The sequence below is a fragment of the Paralichthys olivaceus genome, chromosome 9, assembly GCF_024713975.1.
Source record: "Paralichthys olivaceus isolate ysfri-2021 chromosome 9, ASM2471397v2, whole genome shotgun sequence".
Taxonomy (NCBI): domain Eukaryota; kingdom Metazoa; phylum Chordata; class Actinopteri; order Pleuronectiformes; family Paralichthyidae; genus Paralichthys; species Paralichthys olivaceus.
The window spans coordinates 8409532-8428829 of record NC_091101.1 but is presented as its reverse complement, the minus strand read 5'-3'; the positions used below and the strand labels follow the sequence as shown (position 1 = coordinate 8428829).

The 19298-nt window shown below is 40.0% G+C and overlaps 2 protein-coding genes across 2 annotated transcripts; one reads left to right on the top strand and one right to left on the bottom strand.

Moving 5' to 3' along the window:
* Nucleotides 1-3316: 3316 nt before the first annotated feature.
* polr1d (RNA polymerase I and III subunit D) lies at nucleotides 3317-8664 on the bottom strand. The gene is made up of 5 exons (XM_020081373.2): nucleotides 8569-8664; nucleotides 7937-8034; nucleotides 7617-7693; nucleotides 5409-5491; nucleotides 3317-3647 (listed from the first exon to the last, which is right to left on the bottom strand). The coding sequence occupies exons 1-5, from the start codon at nucleotides 8605-8607 to the stop codon at nucleotides 3600-3602; spliced, it is 345 nt and encodes a 114-aa protein (XP_019936932.1). The 5' UTR covers nucleotides 8608-8664; the 3' UTR covers nucleotides 3317-3599.
* Nucleotides 8665-9242: 578 nt separating this feature from the next.
* sybl1 (synaptobrevin-like 1) lies at nucleotides 9243-14542 on the top strand. Its single transcript, XM_020081350.2, has 8 exons — nucleotides 9243-9438; nucleotides 9733-9910; nucleotides 10870-10927; nucleotides 12060-12197; nucleotides 12331-12421; nucleotides 12800-12867; nucleotides 12950-13042; nucleotides 13525-14542. The coding sequence occupies exons 2-8, from the start codon at nucleotides 9765-9767 to the stop codon at nucleotides 13588-13590; spliced, it is 660 nt and encodes a 219-aa protein (XP_019936909.1). The 5' UTR covers nucleotides 9243-9438; nucleotides 9733-9764; the 3' UTR covers nucleotides 13591-14542.
* The last annotated feature ends 4756 nt before the right edge of the window (nucleotides 14543-19298 follow it).

The following is a 19298-nucleotide window of genomic DNA, read 5'->3' as shown; positions in this document are numbered from 1 at the left end:
CCCCATGACAAGACTAGCTAAGCTAACTCCCTGCTCCACGTGAGGGCGGTATCAACCTTTTGGTCCAACTCTAAAGAACTATCTAATGATCGGTTCTGAAAGGAGAACAAGCAATTAGTGCCAACCTAATTTTACATGCCTGAGTTGATATTACCTCCCATAGTGCAAACGGTGTGTCAGAGGAGATTCGTAGCAGCTTTTCCCTCAGACTGGTCCGTTCCCAAGACGCAGCACTGCATGAACATGAGACTGACAGAGGGATGTGATTAACCACCTCATTATATACACTTCTCTCCCTTCATTTCCCCTCTCTGTCTTCTTGGCTCTGTAAGTCCGACACACCACATTCCTCCACTAATGGGGACATTATAGCTTCCACTTCTTCTGTCATACGAAAATAAGGCAGGACGACAATTATAGACTATTGTTCTAATTAAGAAAAGAGCTCCACAGAGAAGAACTGGAGCGGCTACAAACAGAATTAAACTAAATAAATAAATCAGACATTACCTGACACTGAATCATGGAATGAAAATGGAAATTGACAGGTGAAAGAGCAAATTAAGGGAAATCTACACAGTTGACATGTTAAATAAAAAGCAATTATGAGGCAGGGTGCTAGATTACTTGCTTCAAAGCAGAGAACACATTTTATAAACTCAAGGATCCTACAACAAACACTCCAAGTTACAAGATATGCAACAATCAGTTGAAATTGTACAAAAACAATTTATATGCACAGTCCGAAACAGTCTGATGCATTCCTCCGCCAAGGTCCAACAGTGCCTTTATATTTAATCCAGCCTTATAGCTAAACCAAGAAAACAATGCAGAAGATGAAACCACATTGAAACCCCTAGATCCAGAGTTTTATTTGGATCCACAACAAATTGCTCACACTCATCGTCATCAGCCCACTGAATATGCCTGATTGTTTTCATCAACATCCATGAATTACTCTGTGGGAAACTAGTGAAAATGCCACAATGACGGTCCTATCTCGCAATGTAGAAAAAATTCCCATAATCCACCCCTTTGTCCGCATCTGACCCAAAATGTTATTATTACATTCTTCCACCAAGTTTTGTTGAAATCCAGTCAATAGTTTTTACGAAATCCTGCTGACAAACAAACCAACCAACAAAACAAGCTTCTAATTTGTGAAATTAAGGATGAAGAAATCAAAAACCAGACCACATGGTTTTTCCCTCAGAATGAACTGAAAGATAGAGATGAAAGATCTACTGAGCCACATAATGAAGGTGACATACAGCAGAACCATGTGCTCTAGGATAAAAATAAACTTAAATGTGGGAGTTATTGGCATCAATTACTGCACTAAGATTATAAGATCCACATTCTGGCAAAAACATTTGAAAAACTCCTCCCACGGACAATAAGTCTAGATCTGACAGATACAAGATAACATTTGCTGAGCATGGGTCGTATTACTGAGTCCAAATATAGAAATAAATGAAGCCACATCAAACTCATTTGGAAAGAGAACAAACAGGGCAGTCAGATAAATCTATCACCGTAGCAAAGTTTATCAAAGCGTTTAATGAGGACATCATTCAGAATACTATTCTAGGTCAAGAAGATAACATAACATTTCTTTTTAGACTGTGACGACCCCCTCCACCCTCATCTGGACACTAGGTGTCCCTGTTCTTCATTTCCCTGAGCCGCAGGTGGCGGTGACATCAGCTACAATCAGTGCCGGATGACACATTCATGTGTCAAACAGAATGTATGGGGCTGAACATCCCAATAGATGTAACACATTTCTATGAAATTAAAGAATGCAATTTATATTAAGCTTACATTAGCTTGACACTGAGTCATTAAATTCATAATTTGTCAGAATAACTGGAAACAAATCAAAATATGGGATAAATTGCTATGTGGTACAAGGAAAGATGATATATTGACCCAGTTGAGGATAAAGTTTGTTAATGTTGAATTCTGATCAAGTGAGATGGAAACTAAAGACATGCCCAGGGCAGCTTTAACTCAGGCAAAGTTAAATGATATAATTTAATGTAAACAAGTCTCAACAGGATCCACTTATCTCATAGTTAAATACTCTCACTGTGTTCAAAGAGATACAGCTTTTGAGAAGTTGACCCTAACTTTTGGATGTGAGCTAAAAGAGATGGGATAATCACAGCCTCTCCTCTTACTGTGTATTTTCAACAAGGGACATTTGTTCAATTTCCAGATGTTGAAAAACTTAACTTTTTTTTTGGTTTACAGTCAAAAGGTGAAACAGCCTATTGAAAGGTTTTATTTGAGCTTGTACGACAGATTTATATTTGTTTGTATAATTCCAGGACTATATATGGGATGTCAGGAGATTAAAATAACACCTACATCCAGTAAAAATGGCAAAGGAGACTGTTGCATTCCAGAGAAGGTATAAACAAATATGGAGAATTTCAACAGTTTATAAGGCTCCACCTCACAGAGAGCATGTGTGGCTCTCAGGAAACCAACCATTACCACCTGTTTTGGTCCAAATCCACACTAATGGAAAACGGGAAGGTGAAAGTGAGATGTGTTTTCTTTTCATTGTGTGTGTTAAGATGTGTGGAGGTGTGATGAAGGGTTTTCCACTACTGACTCATCCCAGCTGCACTGACCTGATCAGAAGTGTCACCCCTCATCCAGCTGCTGGAAGAACTGTGACTGACTTATTGTTTTGGTCTTCAATTCTTTTTGTCATAAGATTGAAACAGAATTGGTTCAGATAACCAGGACCAAGATTTCTTTTAATCACGATTACCTTTTTTTGAGCTTCAACATTCAACATTTAAATATGAACAGAAATAAATATTTGGGTTTAGCTGCTGGAAAAGCAATTTAATAAAGACACAGCTTATGCCAGACACCTTTTTCATAAGGACTGATATAATATTGTTTTAGAAATATTTGTTATGCCCTCACCCCTAAGATTTCAAATTTCTAAATCCATCAAGAAGAATTTGGGGAATAATTGTATTGTATTTTTTGTGATAACATCTTTCTTTTGTTTGAATTTGTTCATATAATGTGCTGTTTCATCTTGAAGGTAGGATTGATAAATTGTTTCTGAAACACTTCTTAATCTTATTTGTTTGTCACGTCCTGATAGCCGTCGATAAATAAAGTCTTCAGAAAAAAGTTGACTAAAGATGACAGTGTAAACTGCTGATATTTAATTCTAAATATAATTCTAAAAAGGATAGATAAAAGAAAATAAATATTATAGCATGGGTCAAATGGCTGAGTTATTTATTGGTGTTGGAAAAAATCTTTCCATGATATCCCACAAAGATTTTGTTGACTTTGTTTAATGATTGTGTCTTTAATAATTACAACTCATGTAAGACAAACACAAGAACACACATTTATTATACATCAAAATAAATCGATTTGAGCAGATTAAAAAAGAAAAACTGTACAACTGTTTGAATGTGGCCTGTGAACTAGTTCAATAGGTGGAAGATCGTGTCATACGTTCCTTTAGCTAGTAAACAAAACATGGAAGTGGAAATATCAAGATAAGCCATTTTTATACAGTTTGTTAGAGCTCCACAGTGGCACATATGTGATGCTCTTCACTCCATGGGTGGCTCCTGCCTCTCTTTGAACTCATTAACTCTCGCCTGGAACAAAATAAAAGAACATGTCGTAAGAGTTGGAGCTGAAACAACAAGGAGGGTGTTACATAAACTCGGACAGTCTCCTTTCACAAAGGGAGGACCAGTTTATAAAAGCAGCCAGATGACCCAGGGTTTCCTGTATCCCACATGAAAATAGTATTATTCCATATGTGAAAATTAAATTTCACATCTTGCTAGTCTTCCGCTTTAGGGGGGCAAGAGCCCTGGGTCATATTCTGTATGAGGGGCCCTGTCACAGGCATAGAAAATGACTGTGATCCAGTCAGCAGACCGTATGATCTGTACATGGGTCAAAGCCGACGTTTCAGCTGCAGATACTTAAATGAAAATTACACTAAAACTTAGATATTTATAATAATGTGTCCTTAAACTTTTCTGCATGAACTGAAACTGACCCACAAATCAATATCAGGTCATTGCAGTACAAGTGTGAACTGACCCAAATGCGTCCTTGATGCATAATGAGAACCGATCATTCAGACTACAGGCTGGAATGCATGCAATCATATTCTTTTGCTGCGTGAACACAAATGTGTCCTGGATCACATGGATCAACAAGGATCGCCTACTCAGCTGACACCCTCTTATCTTAGGAAAACACGTTCTACATGTGAATATCCAGAATCTGTAAGCGAGAAATACGATTTTCGGGCTGAGATCCTTCTGGTTTCTGTTACTAGTTTGACTGATTACGTTTGAGCAGGCTTTGTTTACTCACAGGTAGACAGTCCACGTGGAGAGCAAAAGCGGCAGAACACACTGACAGAAATGCGTCTGCTATTGATTTATTTCATCTGCATTCATATGCAGAAAGCTGCTTGTGTTTACCGTTTGTGTTTTATGTGGAGAAACATTCAGCGGGTGTGATAAAGGAAACTTGGAAGCCCTAAAATATTGGACTTTGCCTCCAGAGGCAAATTCAGCGTCAGACGATAGCTGGTGGGTTATGAAATTAAAGTCCTCTGACCCACTACAGTTTCACAATAATTCAAAAGTATTCCAGTGTCCATATGTTGACTTGTTTGTGGCCACTGTCACAATACAATCACTGATGACCAACGGGTGGGAATCAGCACCTCATGATTCGATTGCGATTCAGAGGGCTACGATTTGATGACAAAATCATCGTCAATGCCTGCATCAAAGAATTTTATTTCTATAAATGAATTATTTTTTTATCACTGTGTGACTACTAGAGGTGTGCATCTACACTAGCCTCAAGATTTCTGCTTTAAAAAATTATGTTAGACTGTTACTGTTATTACATGTGTGCTGTAATTTACAAAATAACGAAGTTAAAAGAACTTGTTGTGTGATCCTCCGCGGGAAGTATTTCTCGTCTGTCTGCAGCCTGTGTGTGTGTCTGCCCGTTTCTGTCCCTAACCACTTGTATTTAGTTATTAATCCGTGCCTCATAAATTCGAATGCAAATCAACATACACATAGTATACATCAGTACTGTTCAGATCCTATAAGGGAGAGTGGAGGGAGGACGCTCAGATGTTGTAATGACTCTAGAATATTTATTTCATAACAGAGCTAAGTGCCAGTGGCATATGTAATTATTTGCATATTGAGCGAGGACGTGAGATCTGATCACAAGTTGTTACAGGGGACACATTCAGGATGAATTTAAATGGTATGAACTGACAAACGTAGAGCTGAACAGATTGGATTTCTCAGGATGGATGTTAACAGCAGGTCTGAACAAGGTCATTGTTCCATATGGACACACAAGCTTACCTGGAAGGTGTTGAGAACATGCTGACAAACTTCATTGAGCTCATTCAGACCTCTCCGCAGAGGCTCTGTGGCTGCAACGCCCCCTGAAACACACAGCACATGCCTCAGAATAACACCACCACCATTCATTTAAAGTAATAACAAAATGAAGCAAGACATAATTTAACATCACTATGTTCAAATGTTATTATTTATTTACATAATAAAAGAAATAAATGAAGATTAACGACTTCCACTCGTCCATTTTCACTGCGGTCATGTTGGGGAACGATAATGTCTCAAATTTAGAACTAGAACAGCACTCAGCAGAGCACAAAGATCCCTGAGGCCAATCTTACATGTCTGTCTACAAAAGGAAAAAGGAAGTACGAGATAATCATCTTCATAAAATTGTGCAAACTCACATATCTTAACATCATAAATGTCTGATTACTTTAACATCAAGATCCATCAAAGGTTTTTCTTGCAGTGGAGCAATTCTGAGTTCCATGAATCACATTTTGACAGGATGTCCCGAAGCACTGCAGAGAGAAAGTCTATACAGGCGGAGGAACGACATGGTCCTCATAGAACATGCCTAATGGGCAGACCTGCAAGGGGGTCAGGGCCAACAAACACTAGGCATCACCATCAGGAACCCTGGGAGATGGAGGTGGATCTGAGGAGGTTTATGACATTTCTAACACGCAACAGACACAAAACTGGACACATTCAAATATCTCAGGATGAAAAAGAGGAGCCGTAAATGTAGAAGACACCAGAGTTTCTACGTCATGTCCTGCCTCCTGCATGCTCTATCTAGGCAACATCCTTCCCCTGAAGGCCCAGACATTGTGTCTGACCCAGACAAACTCCTGACACACTCTTCTCATTTGAAAGGCAATCTCCAGAAAATGGCCAGACCTAATTTTCCAGACATTTTCCAGATTTCAATTTCTGCAGCTTATGTCATGGAAGGGGCGAAATGCTTGTGATCGTCTGGACATACAGAGTGAATGCTCTGCACAGCCACCACCATGGGACAGCCTCAAGCGGAGGACATGAAACAACATCCCTTACACCCAGCCAGGCCACACTGCCTGCGTGAGGGCGCGTGACGCGGATCTGCTGCATGCAGCGGTTGTCTGTTGTTCAAACCGACAGTGAGGTTTCTGGTATGATCACTGTATTTCCTTGAGTAAAAGTACAGCTATATACTCAACTAAATGCCAGGACTCTACAGTATGGGTTTATGTTACAGTCCTGTAATAACAATAATAAACCTTAAAACAAATAAATGGATCCAGTCAACAGAAAAAGAGTAAATGTGCTTTTACTTTGAAGTGGTTGCAAATATTTATGTTGCGACATTTTCAATAAATAGACATTGAAACTGTGGTGAAAGATCCTTTTCACTAACTAATTGGCTGTGCGGTACGTGGGGAAGATCGGCGAGACATCAATTCTCTAGAAGTGTGAACTGTGCCTGAGCAGGCAGTGTGGCCTCTCTAATCTGATAACACGGCCACAAAATGAAAAGCAAGACGTGCCACGTCACACACATGCTGCTCATGCAGGCAGTGAGGTCCGGGCTTTAATAGTTCCTGCAATCTCTGCTTGTAGCAAAGCATCTCTGATTTTATTTCCACCTGAGAATTGTCAAAAACGTCCATCTCCCAATTTTAATTAAGGTGGACATTCTTGGATCTGCCTCTTTAACCAGATCTGCACCAAAATTGAACTGATTCTTCCCCGGCCTGTGCTCAATTCCTGCCGATGAAACTTCCTTGGTCGAAGTAATTAAAGCTGAAAATGTCAATGCACAGTGGGAGCCTGACTTTTTCGTGGTGCCTGAAAGGTAATTATGTCTTGCTGATGAAACAGTGAGGAATGATCCTCAAGGCATGCTGAAGCAAACAAGTTGTTTGCTCAGTCCTGCAGACTCCTTTCATGTGATGTTATCTGTTGGCACTTTGTTGTTTTCTAACAAGGCAAGTGGTTATAGTCTTCTGTGGATGAGAACAAGAGGGTATATGTGCATGTGTGTCCCAAACTGGCTTTTCTTGTGCAGCTGAATGAACAAAGTGAATGCACCAGACTCTTATTAACAAGTTTAAATCTTTGCAAGAAGGTCCGGAAATAATAACTTTCAAGCTGTCGGACACACACATGCATGAACAAGCTTCGTTTGTTGGATGACGTGATGGCAGTGCGAATGGCTTCTCTCACCTCGTGTCTGTATTCGAAAGTTGATCTTGCTCTCAGAAGGGTGGGTGATGGTGTAGCCGCAAAAGTCCACATCCACACTAATGAAAAACAGGAAGATGAAAGTGAGATTTGTTATCATTATCTATGCTTGGCTTAAAATGGGTGGAGGTGTCATTTTTCCAGCATCTATTAATCCCAGCTGACCTGAACAGAAAGAGAGAGCGAGGGCGAGGAGGAATCACAAACACACTCTTGATGTGATTATCATGAAAGGTCAGAATGAGTTGTAAGGAGGGGAAACATTCCAGTAAATGTTTTTGATAGAGAAAACACTGACTAACTTCTTCATGATCATGTATCGGAGGGAGTTGCCCAATGTATGGTCTTCATCGTGCAGCACAAACGTCACACAGCCCTCATCAGCCCCATCAGCTTGGACCTAAAACACAAAAAACATTGATTAAAACATCACACATCCAACCCTGCACCGGAGAAAACACACAAACAAACACACACACACACTTCTTAGGAATTAGGAGAATTAGTCACACTAGGAGGGAAATATTAGGCAGTGACAATATATTGAATAAGTGAGTCCGTTTAAAACATTGTACTAAAAGCTGAGAAACAGAGGCTTGAGCAAAACTGCCCCCTAGTGGACAACAGAAGGAAGCAGATGTCAAGCAGATGGACTGATTCACTTAACAGATCGACTATAACTCTCCATAACACCACTCACCATACGTGTCCAGAGATCAGCTTGTATTTAAGATAACAGGTTTGATTTTGTTTGAACTGTGGTCCAGGTGCAATCAAAGTTTTCTCATACTGAAGCTCCCCACGTGAGGATTTTAAACGTGGTCAAAATGCTGCTTTACCCTGAATGTTTTTACAGATCGTGTTCAACAGCGATAACACATTGTCAGCTGTAAACATTATTTGTATTAATACATAAAGAATGTTCGCTTTTTACCATCTCCAGCACTGGTTTCTTTTCGCCTTCTGCAGCCATGCTTCACATCCCGACTCACCCCGTCAACACTAGCGAGGCGGGGGTTCTCCCTCATCACTGTCTGACAGGCAAGAGGAGGAGCAACGTGAGTTTGTACCGTGCCCAACAAAGGGTTTCTTTTCTTTATTACTGCTGTAAACATTAGTGTTATGGCAGTAAACAAGTATAAGAAAATTACTATGAGATTCACAGTAGTAATTAATAGAAGTCCATTGATTTTAGATATGTGGAAAACCTGATCTTGCCTGAAAGAAAGTCTATTCGCTGGAAGTTTTGATAAGAGAAAAAACTATTGCTTGTCTGTTTTTTGATCTGGATGTAGAAGATAAAGATAATCTTGGTGTAAGCAAAACAACCTAATAAAAAACACGAACTTAAATAATACACATACAAAATATAACACCTATTATGGTAAATTCTTCACCAGAGGGGGGAATTGTAAAGTGATGTATAAGCACCTATTTCTCTACAGTAAGCTTAAAAGTAGAGTGATGTCTGCCTGTCAGACCAAAACGAGGGCTAAACTAGCCTGATGGTCGCCATCATGCAACGTCAGTTTGAAAACATGTGACGACAACACTACATAACAGGAAGTGAAATAAAATGTATTTCTAGAAGTAAGCGGGTAAAATAGAGTGCGACGGGTAAGAGGCGTGGTAAGAACTACATTACCCAGCAGAAGAGGGATTGTCTTCCGGTCTGGGCGTCTGGGTGAATTTGCAAAGCAGAAGTCACTCGGAAGAGATTAGCTAGCTCGCTAGCAGCTGGAGCGTCTTTAGATGTCGGAATTTGCGCTAAACAAGCGACTTTGAACTGGGTTGAAACATCGAGGTATCGAATTTATCATCATACTTCACTGCTAACTGCGTTAGCTTCGTTTACACAAACGTCACGTGTTGCTGTGTTAAACACTCGTCTACCGTACGCCGTTATTTACATTGCTCAACATCATAAGCTAGCTAGCTTGTTTTCCTGTCACCGTGTAGCTTTCATTTGCATTTCTCGTGACTGTTGGACCGTGAAGACGCTGTTGATTTAGTGCACACTCGTCATTCATAGATGTCTATGTTTATCTGCTGCTTCCTGCTGGCTCACATCTAACATCGAACTCTCCTCCTCTGTCAGCGAGTATTGGAGCTGAAATCCCAGCTGTTGCCATGGCAATCCTGTTTGCTGTGGTGGCTCGTGGAACCACCATCCTGGCCAAGCATGCATGGTGTGGTGGGAACTTCCTGGAGGTGACTGAGCAGATTTTAGCCAAAATCCCCTCCGAGAATAACAAGCTCACTTACAGCCACGGCAGGTAGGACGAGTGCACACGTCCATACACACTCACACATCACACAACAGTCATGTGACTAGAGCTGTTTTACACTTTGAGTAAGTTACTACCGTGCAGATTTGCACCAATGCTGGTGTGATCACACATGTGTATACAATTGCATAAAGTGCACCAGGTATACAGTCACAGATTTAACCAGAATGCTAAACACAAGGCTCAGGCACATCTACTACCCAGCAGTGGTTCCCCAGTAAAGATGGTTGCCAATAAGCACATGGTACACAACACATGGTATACACTTGCCTATGGTTCACGCAGTAAATTATGTGTGTATTTAGATTATGTCCAGTATGTGTTAACACAATGTACTAGTAGGTTATACTCCATATTAGCCTATATTTTGACATCTTGACCCCTTTGAAATACTTCAGAAACCCTGGTGTTTCTAGCCAAATAATTGTGTTTCATCTCCTGAAATCCAATTGTGTTGTCTGACTCATTTTTTAACACAAATACTTAGAAGAAGAAAAATGATAAATAACAAAAACATTTCTGAAATCAGATGACTATAGAAAGTGATGAGTGGTTTATACAGTGAACATAAACACATTGCTGGTAGGTAACCTAACCAGTCTGTCCATGGACCAGTAATGTCCAAAAGTTGAAAAGATTTCCACATGGACTTAGGTTAAATAACACAAGTGATGAGCCAGATCACAGAGAGGTCAAAGAAGTTCAGCAAGGGGAATTCACTATGTTAACAATAAAGTTGCATCACATGCTGAAAGAACACAGTTCAGTATGTCCTCATTCAAATAACTTGGCAAACTGGTAAACTGCTGTTTACGTCAAGGTTATTATCCCTGAGACATTTTATAATGCCTATAATTTATAGTGCGAATAAAACAAATTCAAATTCAGCTGTTTGCTTTGAATTGAATATATGTCATGTTGACGTTTTTTTCTTTTTTCTTTCCTAGCTATCTCTTTCATTACATCTGCCATGACAGAATCATATACCTGTGTATCACTGATGATGTAAGTATACAGTTGGAAAAAAGGGTAAATGATCAAGGTCCCTTGAAATGACAGAAATGGGCAGGACTTAATCAAGAAAGAATATTAACATTTTGATATCTTTTAAATAAACAATCATTAAGATGTGAATATATGCCCCAGCCATATATACAGTGTATGACCAGTATACACCTTTACTGCAATGAAAGCAGTGTTACTGCTTTCAGGACCTGCAGGTTATATGAAACCCGGGGTCTTTTATTTCCAGGAGTCATCTGGAGAAGGTTGTCCATGCTTTTATTTAATCCTGATTAGATTAGTGCAATTCATTGTATTGATTGTGGATCCATGAATATACCTCACACCTTCAGCTGGTTCAAAACACACTCGGCTTTAAACAAATAATATAAAACAAGATCACATCACCCTTGTCTTATCCTCTCCTCAGTTTTAGAAGTGGTTTTAAGATTTTGCTGATCATCTTCAAAGCACTTCATGAAGACCAGCTTTAAAAAACTATAAAGCACTGGGGGCTGAGTCAGATACATTTCTATAATACTGCTCCCTTATGAGTCAGAGCGTTCGGCAGGGCTTTGTTGTCGGTTCCTAAATCCCGGCTCAAGACTAAGTTAACATGCTTGTGCGGCTCCTCAGCTCTGGAACTCTCTGCACGAGGATCCAATGCTGCAGAATCGATCATATTTTTAAATCCCTTTTACACAAGCCATTCATTAATTCTAGCACACCATTACCTGCATTTGTTATCTGTTTTATTGTTATTGTTTTAATGCTGTATTCTGATTGATTTATTACTGTATTATTTCCTTTCCTGGTCTTATTATCCCTAACCTGAATTGTTTTAATCCTTTTTCAACATAAAGCACTTTGTAATTTGTTTTAAAAAGTGCTTTATAAATAAATAAAGATTATTATTATTAGTAGTAGTAGTAGTAGCAGTAATATTAGTATTATTTTTGTTGGGTTCAGCCAACCTTTATTTTTTTATTCAAATGTTTGGCCTTAAACAAAAGTTACTTCAACAGTACACTCAGATATATTGTAATAATGACGAAAAAAACAATATTTATTTCACTAGATCGTTAAATTAGTGTGTGTTTCTGATTTCTGTATATTTATTTCTTGTGTGTCAAAGGACTTTGAGAGATCACGTGCATTCAGCTTCCTCAGTGAAGTCAAGAAGCGTTTCCAGACCACATACGGGTCTCGAGCACAAACAGCGTTACCATACGCTATGAACAGCGAGTTCTCCTCAGCAATGGCAGCTCAGATGGTGAGTATGACAAGAGTCGGAGCATATGAAGCTCTGTGACTTCTTTACCTATGTAGTTTGGAATAAATTTACAGATTCACTCATCTGCACTTTTGATTTCCTTCTTCCTCTACTTCCCTCCATCTCTCTGTAGAAACACCACTCAGACCCACGCGGATCTGATCGTCTCACGGAGAGTCAGTTGCAAGTGGATGACCTGAAGGGCATTATGGTCCGCAACATAGGTGAGCTTGTCACGGGTGCCTTCATACACAGATGTTTAATTTAAATTGAGTTATAAGATGATATCATTTAACGGAATCTGAAAAAGTTTGTTATTTGGACTGAAATTCCACTGGATGCACGTGATGTGGAGGAATCATTGACCTTTTCATCATACTGTGCCAGTGAAGCCTTGGTACTGTTGGTCGTCATGCCCCAAAGCAAATGTTCTGGTTGTAATTTAAAATAAAATATTACAATATTTAATACACAAAATCCTTTCTAAAAGTGAAGGACCACTGTCTCAACTGTCAGTCCAATTTAAAGCACAATTTGACACAAATCTAATTACACTGGACCTTTAGTGCATCCACAGTTAACTTGACTCTGTCTTTTTACAGACTTGGTAGCTCAGAGAGGAGAGAGGCTGGAGTTGCTGATTGACAAGACAGAAAATCTGGTTGATTCAGTGAGTTGAAATTCAATGGTTTAGTCCTATTTGATAAATTTAATTTGGCACTGATGTTATTTTTCTCTCCGTCCTCTTGCAGTCAGTCACATTTAAGACCACAAGTCGCAACCTTGCACGAGCCATGTGTATGAAGAACCTCAAGCTGACTCTTGTCATTGTGCTGGTGTGCGTGGTGAGTACGAATAGTTATGATAATTGGTAAGTGGGTTATTTGCAACCAAACTGTGTAATTGTTTTTTATCCAAGTGTGGTGGGTTATTAATTAAGCTCCCACTGTGTTGAGAAAATGCACATAAGTGGAAACAGTGCTTATTTCTTCATTACCTTAAAATGAAAACCAGATTAGCTGCTAATGTTTTCATTTTCAGATCCTGTAAAATCCCTGGAATTTACTTCACATAATTGTTTGACTGAAAAGGTACACATAGTGATTAGCGACTGCCAATCGAGCATCGATCAGTGGCTTTTATCAGCGTTTTGCAAAATTTGCCGTCGACTGGAAACTTGGTCTGAAAATCATGCAGTGTCAACAAGGCTTGAGAAGGCTTGTCAGCATTCTTTAAGATTGACTGTGGGAGCCTCTTCTGTATTGCTCACTATGTGATCAATCAGACAGTTCACAGGAAGTGAACTTTGTCCTTGTGCTCTTTTCAGGTTGTCCTTTACATTATTGTCTCTGCTGCCTGTGGAGGCCTCCGCTGGCAGACTTGTGTCAAATGAGAGGAGAGCAGGGCCAAAAAAAGCAGGAGATAGAGGAAAAAAAGGACGAGGAGGGGAAAGCAACTCTGCCTGCCAATGGACACAAAAGGAAACACAGCTTTCCTTGCTTTACCCCCTTAGCTTCATCATCCATGGAAGACTCATACTGCTGCTCCTCCTCCTGCATCCTTCCTCCCCCCCTGTTGATAGTGTGCACATTGACTTGCCTGCTGGAGAGGGAGTCCCACCTCTTACCCACACTTATGGACACCAGCCGAGTGGCCTCAAACTGATGTGGAACAATAATCTTGTCTTATTCTAGTCTGGTATGTTCATCCTGTCTTATGCACTTAGTGGCCTCATGTATCAGTCTGTGATACTGTCCTGCACCGATCTATGTCCTTTAATCCATTGAGACTAATGCCAGAATCACAACAAACAACAAAGATAGCAGAGATTACTTGGTTATTTTCTTGCATTTCTTTTGGTGACAGTGAGAGATGTGGGACCTGAAGGTTTAAGTAGCAAGTCACATTTCAGTGTCTGGTCATGTAACGGAAAACACTTTTCTGTTTGTTTGACAAAACTGATGCAGTATACAGATTTCCTGATTTACATGTTTTAAGTACTAAGCACAGTAGTATCTTCTAAATGGCTGTACAAAACCACACATGATCATACAAATAAACATTGTACATTTGATTCATATTACTGAGTCTAAGACCTGAGGCTTCTAGTCTAAACTAATTTCTTGAGAAGGTTAGTTCCTCTTTCCCACCCGTGGACTTGAGGCTTGATTTGCCTTTTTAGGTTTTACTAGGATTCTCAGTGTGTCCATATGTTCTTTCTGTTAACACAATGCACTTTTTACATTGTACATAGATTTGCTTCCTGGCATCATATGGTTTATATAATCATGTAATTATTTAATTATTGTACATTCAGATTTGAAATAATAAACGGATGGTATCAACTTGTGGATCTGCACAGCTGGAAAGCTAAATGTATGGCTTTTATTTCCTCTGGTTAAACACATAAGAGCTAAGTCTTATTATATATACATCTGCCAAGGAGGTTATGTTTACATTGGCATTTGTCTGTTAAACATTGAGGCACTTTTCCATTATGTTACAAACTGTTAATTATAATCAGTGTTGCAAATATTGTAATTTTGTTGATGTTCTCCGTTACACATGGCATCTATTGCACCTCTATCCATCCTGGGAGAGGGATCTCTCACATGTGGCTTCTTTTTATTTTTATTTTTACTTACTCCTGTTGAGGGAGTCTATGAGACAAATTGTGATTTGTGAATATCGGCTAAACAAATAACATGTGATTGATTGAGCTTTAGTTATCAGGATTTAAGCAAAAGAAAAACCCAATCGATTTCCAAGAAACTTTGTGGGGAGGTGGGGCTTAAGGAGGAAACCAAACATTTTGTGTGAATCCAGATCAGGGGATGCGTTCAGGATTTCATTTCTTTTTCACTTTAACGTTGCATTTTCGCAGATTTCTCGAAATTCGAACCCATGGATCTTGATGAAAACAGCTTAGGGGACCGAGCTCTATGAAATAAAACTCCCCATCGTGTTTGGCACCGTGTGATCGGTGCGCTGTTTGACTGACAGCTCACTGCTTGGCTGAGGATGCTGCGAGAGAAAAGGTGACACAGGTGAAACTGCTTGCTCATCACCCCCCTGAGCGGCGGCGCGCTCCCGTCACTGCTGCTCGCTCCCTTGACAGGTAAACTTTTTAATGGCGAACTGTGCAGTCTCACTACTGTGTGTGTGTCTGGAAGCTTCGTCCGGCGGTAAGACTGTCTATGTGTTTACTCCCACACCATTCACCTGTTCACTCGACGTCACCAAAAGGTTCGCGCTCCTGTCACAAATGAACCATTGTTCCTGTTCGCCAGATAACTGACATAAGCTAATTGCTAATTGCTGATAAATGTTAGCTAACACATGGGGCATTTTAACAGTACTATAGCTTACCAGCAAATCTATTGTGCTGTAAAGTTGTTGAGAGGTCTCGTGTGTCTAAAACCATTTATGGGCTTATGTATGGAGGAATATTTTCTTTGCTATTTGTAGCTGTATCCTATGTTTACTCCAGATCTAATTATAGAGCTAACTGGACAGGAGGAGGCCTCACTGGGATGATCTATCACACTCCTGGACATGTCAGTGGTTTGTCAAGTATCTGCATCACTGTTTCTTCATCACACATCAGACAGGCTTGTTTTCCACTTGCCTTCAACATTTCTTCTTTGCCAGAACTGGTCTGATATTCAGACAGTTGAAGACAGTGCTGTGTCATTCTTGTAACCAGGCTCACTGTTGTGGTTCTGTCCCCCCCCCCCCTCATGTTCTACAGAGGACAGCCTTGTCCCAGTGGTATGCTGGCTGGAATCCCCTAGTTTGACCCACTGCAGTGTGGGGCAACTCTGTGCTTGGTCTTTTGATGGCCGTCCCGATTACACATAACTGCTCACTGCATGATGCTGACATGTCCAGTCATCCATGCAAAGGCAAAGAGAGGCCATTCAAGTTTGTCTGCGCACGGCCTCAGGGGCTTCACAAATGCTTCAGTTGCATTGTTCTGTTATTCTCCCTCTCAAGTTTTAAGTGTATAATTCAGTTTGAAGGTTGTAGCTTGAATTGGAATTTCCTAAAGGTACACAAAGGTACTTTGTGAGAACCAATTTTTAGTTAATCTGAGCCAGTTTGAAAATATTTTATTTTTTTATATATACAATGCAGAATTGTTCTGACTCTGCTTCTTGGACTGGGGAGATGAAAAGATGATTTTCTAATATTTGCTGACATCACTTCTACATTCCTGTTTTAAAAAACCTCTGCTTATTTAAAAAGTGAATAGATAGCTAGATCCACTCAATTACTCTGATTTAATTCTTGGAAGTGTGGTGAGGTGGTGTGCACACTCTTTACTATGATTTACACCATGTCTCCAGTCAAGATTAGACTGTAGTGCCCAGGGTCAGGGGCCTTGCAAAGATTAAGCAGAAATAGCGTGGGTCTTAGGGGTCTTAGATTGTGGTCACACCACTGCTGTTATGTCAGGATCACGTGTCAAGTTGTTTGTGTACAACATGAGGCTGTGTCAGTAGAGAGTGACGTGTTCAGTGCAGAATTTCAGAGAACAGCTATACTGACATTGGAGTGTGTAATACCATCTAGGAATAAGTGAGCTTCTATGCAAGCTGTGGTTGTTTTCTACAATGTAAGTGTAACACTGAACTGCACGTAGGCCTCTCGTCATTTCGCTTATCCCTTGCTAAAAAGCCACCTGATCCATTCCTTCATAAAAGAGGGACTTTGGCTGCTTAGCAACAGTGAATGCCAACTCAGTCTGGCAGGCCATAGCCACTCCCCCTGCACTGGGCTCTGCATGGATAGAGTAACATGTTGCTTTACTCCTCGCTTGCTCATTCTATAAACGTGGGAGGGGAACTCTATACTGAGTTGGACCTTGAAATGCTTGCAGTGTGCAGGAAAGTCACTGCCGGTGTGGACTTAGTACTTCAGATAGTGCTGATCAGCCACTGCAGCAGGCCTGTTTGACATGTTACCTCAGGGAAGGAAGGAAAAAAACACGCCGAAACAGGGGCACCCTCATTCAGGCTGCGATGTTACTGATGCACGGCTGACTCTGAACACGAGGAGGACGGAGCAGCGAGATGGGGGCTGTTGGTGTCCTGAAGCAGACTCGCATACCTACTCAGTTGGCTGGATATAGTGCTTTGGAAGGAGCCTAGTAATGAGATTGTCTCTGAGAGAGTAAAATGAGCCGGTGGAACCTGCAAAAACTGAGTAATCTGAGTTGATACAGCAGACAACACTGCTGACTGCAGAGGCATTTCTACCTTCCTCACTGCCATCAATTAATGAAGAGGACAAGAGCAGAGGTAGTAAGTTAGCTCCTACTTATAGTCCTTATTTTTTGTGTGTGAAACTTAAATGTTGTAGACCTAAATTGTATTGTATTTTTCCTCCTGTTTGTCTTTGTATGTGTTGGCTCAGTGCCTTGTAGTTTAAATCCTGCAGTTTTATTTTTCCAGAAACCTTGACATGGTTTTCCTTAGTGCAGTTCTTTACATAATACACCCTATCCAGTCACGATTAAACCAGTGGCATCACTGCTCTGCATCAGTGTTTTATGGGTGATGTTCGATACTGCAGTGGTCTGGGAGTGACTGTTCTTTTAAAGGTTCAGTGTGCACAGCAGTTTGACAAGGCTGTGCACACAAGGCTGAATATAGAGATTGTAATATACAGTAAGGTGTGTTTTTACACAACCTTAGTATTCATTCAGATTTGGGCTGTTGGCCATGTTGATAATAGAAGAGCTACTTTGAGCTTATCAACAGTTGATAGGAGTAGGGCAGGTTGATATATTAATGGTATATTTAAGCAGGTTTATATTTCAACAACTGTTAGCTCTTGTTGTATATTTATGTATTAATTTTGAGCCAGCTGTCCTATAGAATAAAGAAGCAGTCAGAGGATATTCTAGCTCAGGATTCCTTCATGTATATTGTGGTTGAAGTTTTATAGGCACAGCCCCAACCATTGTCGAACATACAATCAACATTTTGAAGTCTGCATGCTTGAAAGTGATGCCAAGAATGGACCACATATGACTATGAGTTTCAAATGAATGAATGAATGTGTTTCTAAAAGAAATTCCTCAATTACAGTCTTGTTTCAGTTGATGCTTGTGCTATAGGTGTCATTTGTAAGTTCTTGTAAGACTAGCTGGCTACAGGTATATTTTCCGCTTAAGCTATTTAGTCATAGTTTATGTATAGCTTTGTTTACCCCTCTATAAGTAGCTGAAGAAAGATTTATATCCTTACACCCAGGTTGGGCTGCTCAATAAAACAATAGCAGTATTATTGCAACATAATTTACATCAATATAACAAAGGTTCAGTTGTGTAAGCACAGTGAGGAGATGTAAGACAATTCATCGACCTCGGATGTCTAAAATGTTTGAAACCTCAACCATCACCCAGGAGCAAGAACCAGTATTTAAACTTGGAAATAATAATGTGACGTATAAGTGTCCTGGGAAAATTATAGCCTCTAATCCTGTCCATCCTTCCTCTGTCAGTATACTTTCGGTCTCATACATAATGTTGTTCCCATCACTCGAGATGTACGGTGTTACTTCATCAGTATTTCAGGGTGATTACAATTAGGGCAGATGGAGCTGTGAAACTGTATATGGCCAAGTTTTTGCTATAGAAATATGTTTAGATTATTATTATTCAGCATAGATTTCCCTCAAATGTCAATGTTTTTTTCTTAAGTGGACTAGAAAGACTTTGGTCTGCATAGTGGAACATTTTCAAGCTTTTTGTGACTTGATATCTTACACTCTGGTGGTTCGTATCACAATAGTGCCTTTGTTGTCGTTGTGGCTGGCAAGCTTATCAGTCCAGTCAGCTTAAGTTAACACAACAGTACAAAAACAAAGCAGTTAAGACTGCCATTTACTTCTCATGTGTTACACAATTTGTCTCTTTTCAAAGTAGAAACAGCTAGTCCATTATTATATTTGAGCTTTTATGAAACCATAATTTAGTAGAGGCAGCAGTGACAATAGTGCAATGGTGATAGTGATATTTTCTACTCACACTTGCCTCCACTGCAGCGTGCACTCCATAAAAAAAAAGGAAGCATGCAGGTACTCGGGTAACCT

What these genes read in the sequence shown, in the direction of transcription:
- polr1d (XM_020081373.2), bottom strand. Translation starts at nt 8,607, where the DNA reads ATGGCTGCAGAAGGCGAAAAGAAACCAGTGCTGGAGATG. An exon ending in CGATACATGATCATGAAGAA is followed by an intron (nt 7,694 to 7,936) that starts GTTAGTCAGTGT and finishes GTTTTTCATTAG; the next exon opens with TGTGGATGTGGACTTTTGCG. An exon ending in ATGTTCTCAACACCTTCCAG is followed by an intron (nt 3,648 to 5,408) that starts GTAAGCTTGTGT and finishes ATTTTGTTCCAG; the next exon opens with GCGAGAGTTAATGAGTTCAA.
- sybl1 (XM_020081350.2), top strand. Translation starts at nt 9,765, where the DNA reads ATGGCAATCCTGTTTGCTGTGGTGGCTCGTGGAACCACCATCCTGGCC. An exon ending in ACCTGTGTATCACTGATGAT is followed by an intron (nt 10,928 to 12,059) that starts GTAAGTATACAG and finishes TGTGTGTCAAAG; the next exon opens with GACTTTGAGAGATCACGTGC. An exon ending in TCATTGTGCTGGTGTGCGTG is followed by an intron (nt 13,043 to 13,524) that starts GTGAGTACGAAT and finishes TGCTCTTTTCAG; the next exon opens with GTTGTCCTTTACATTATTGT.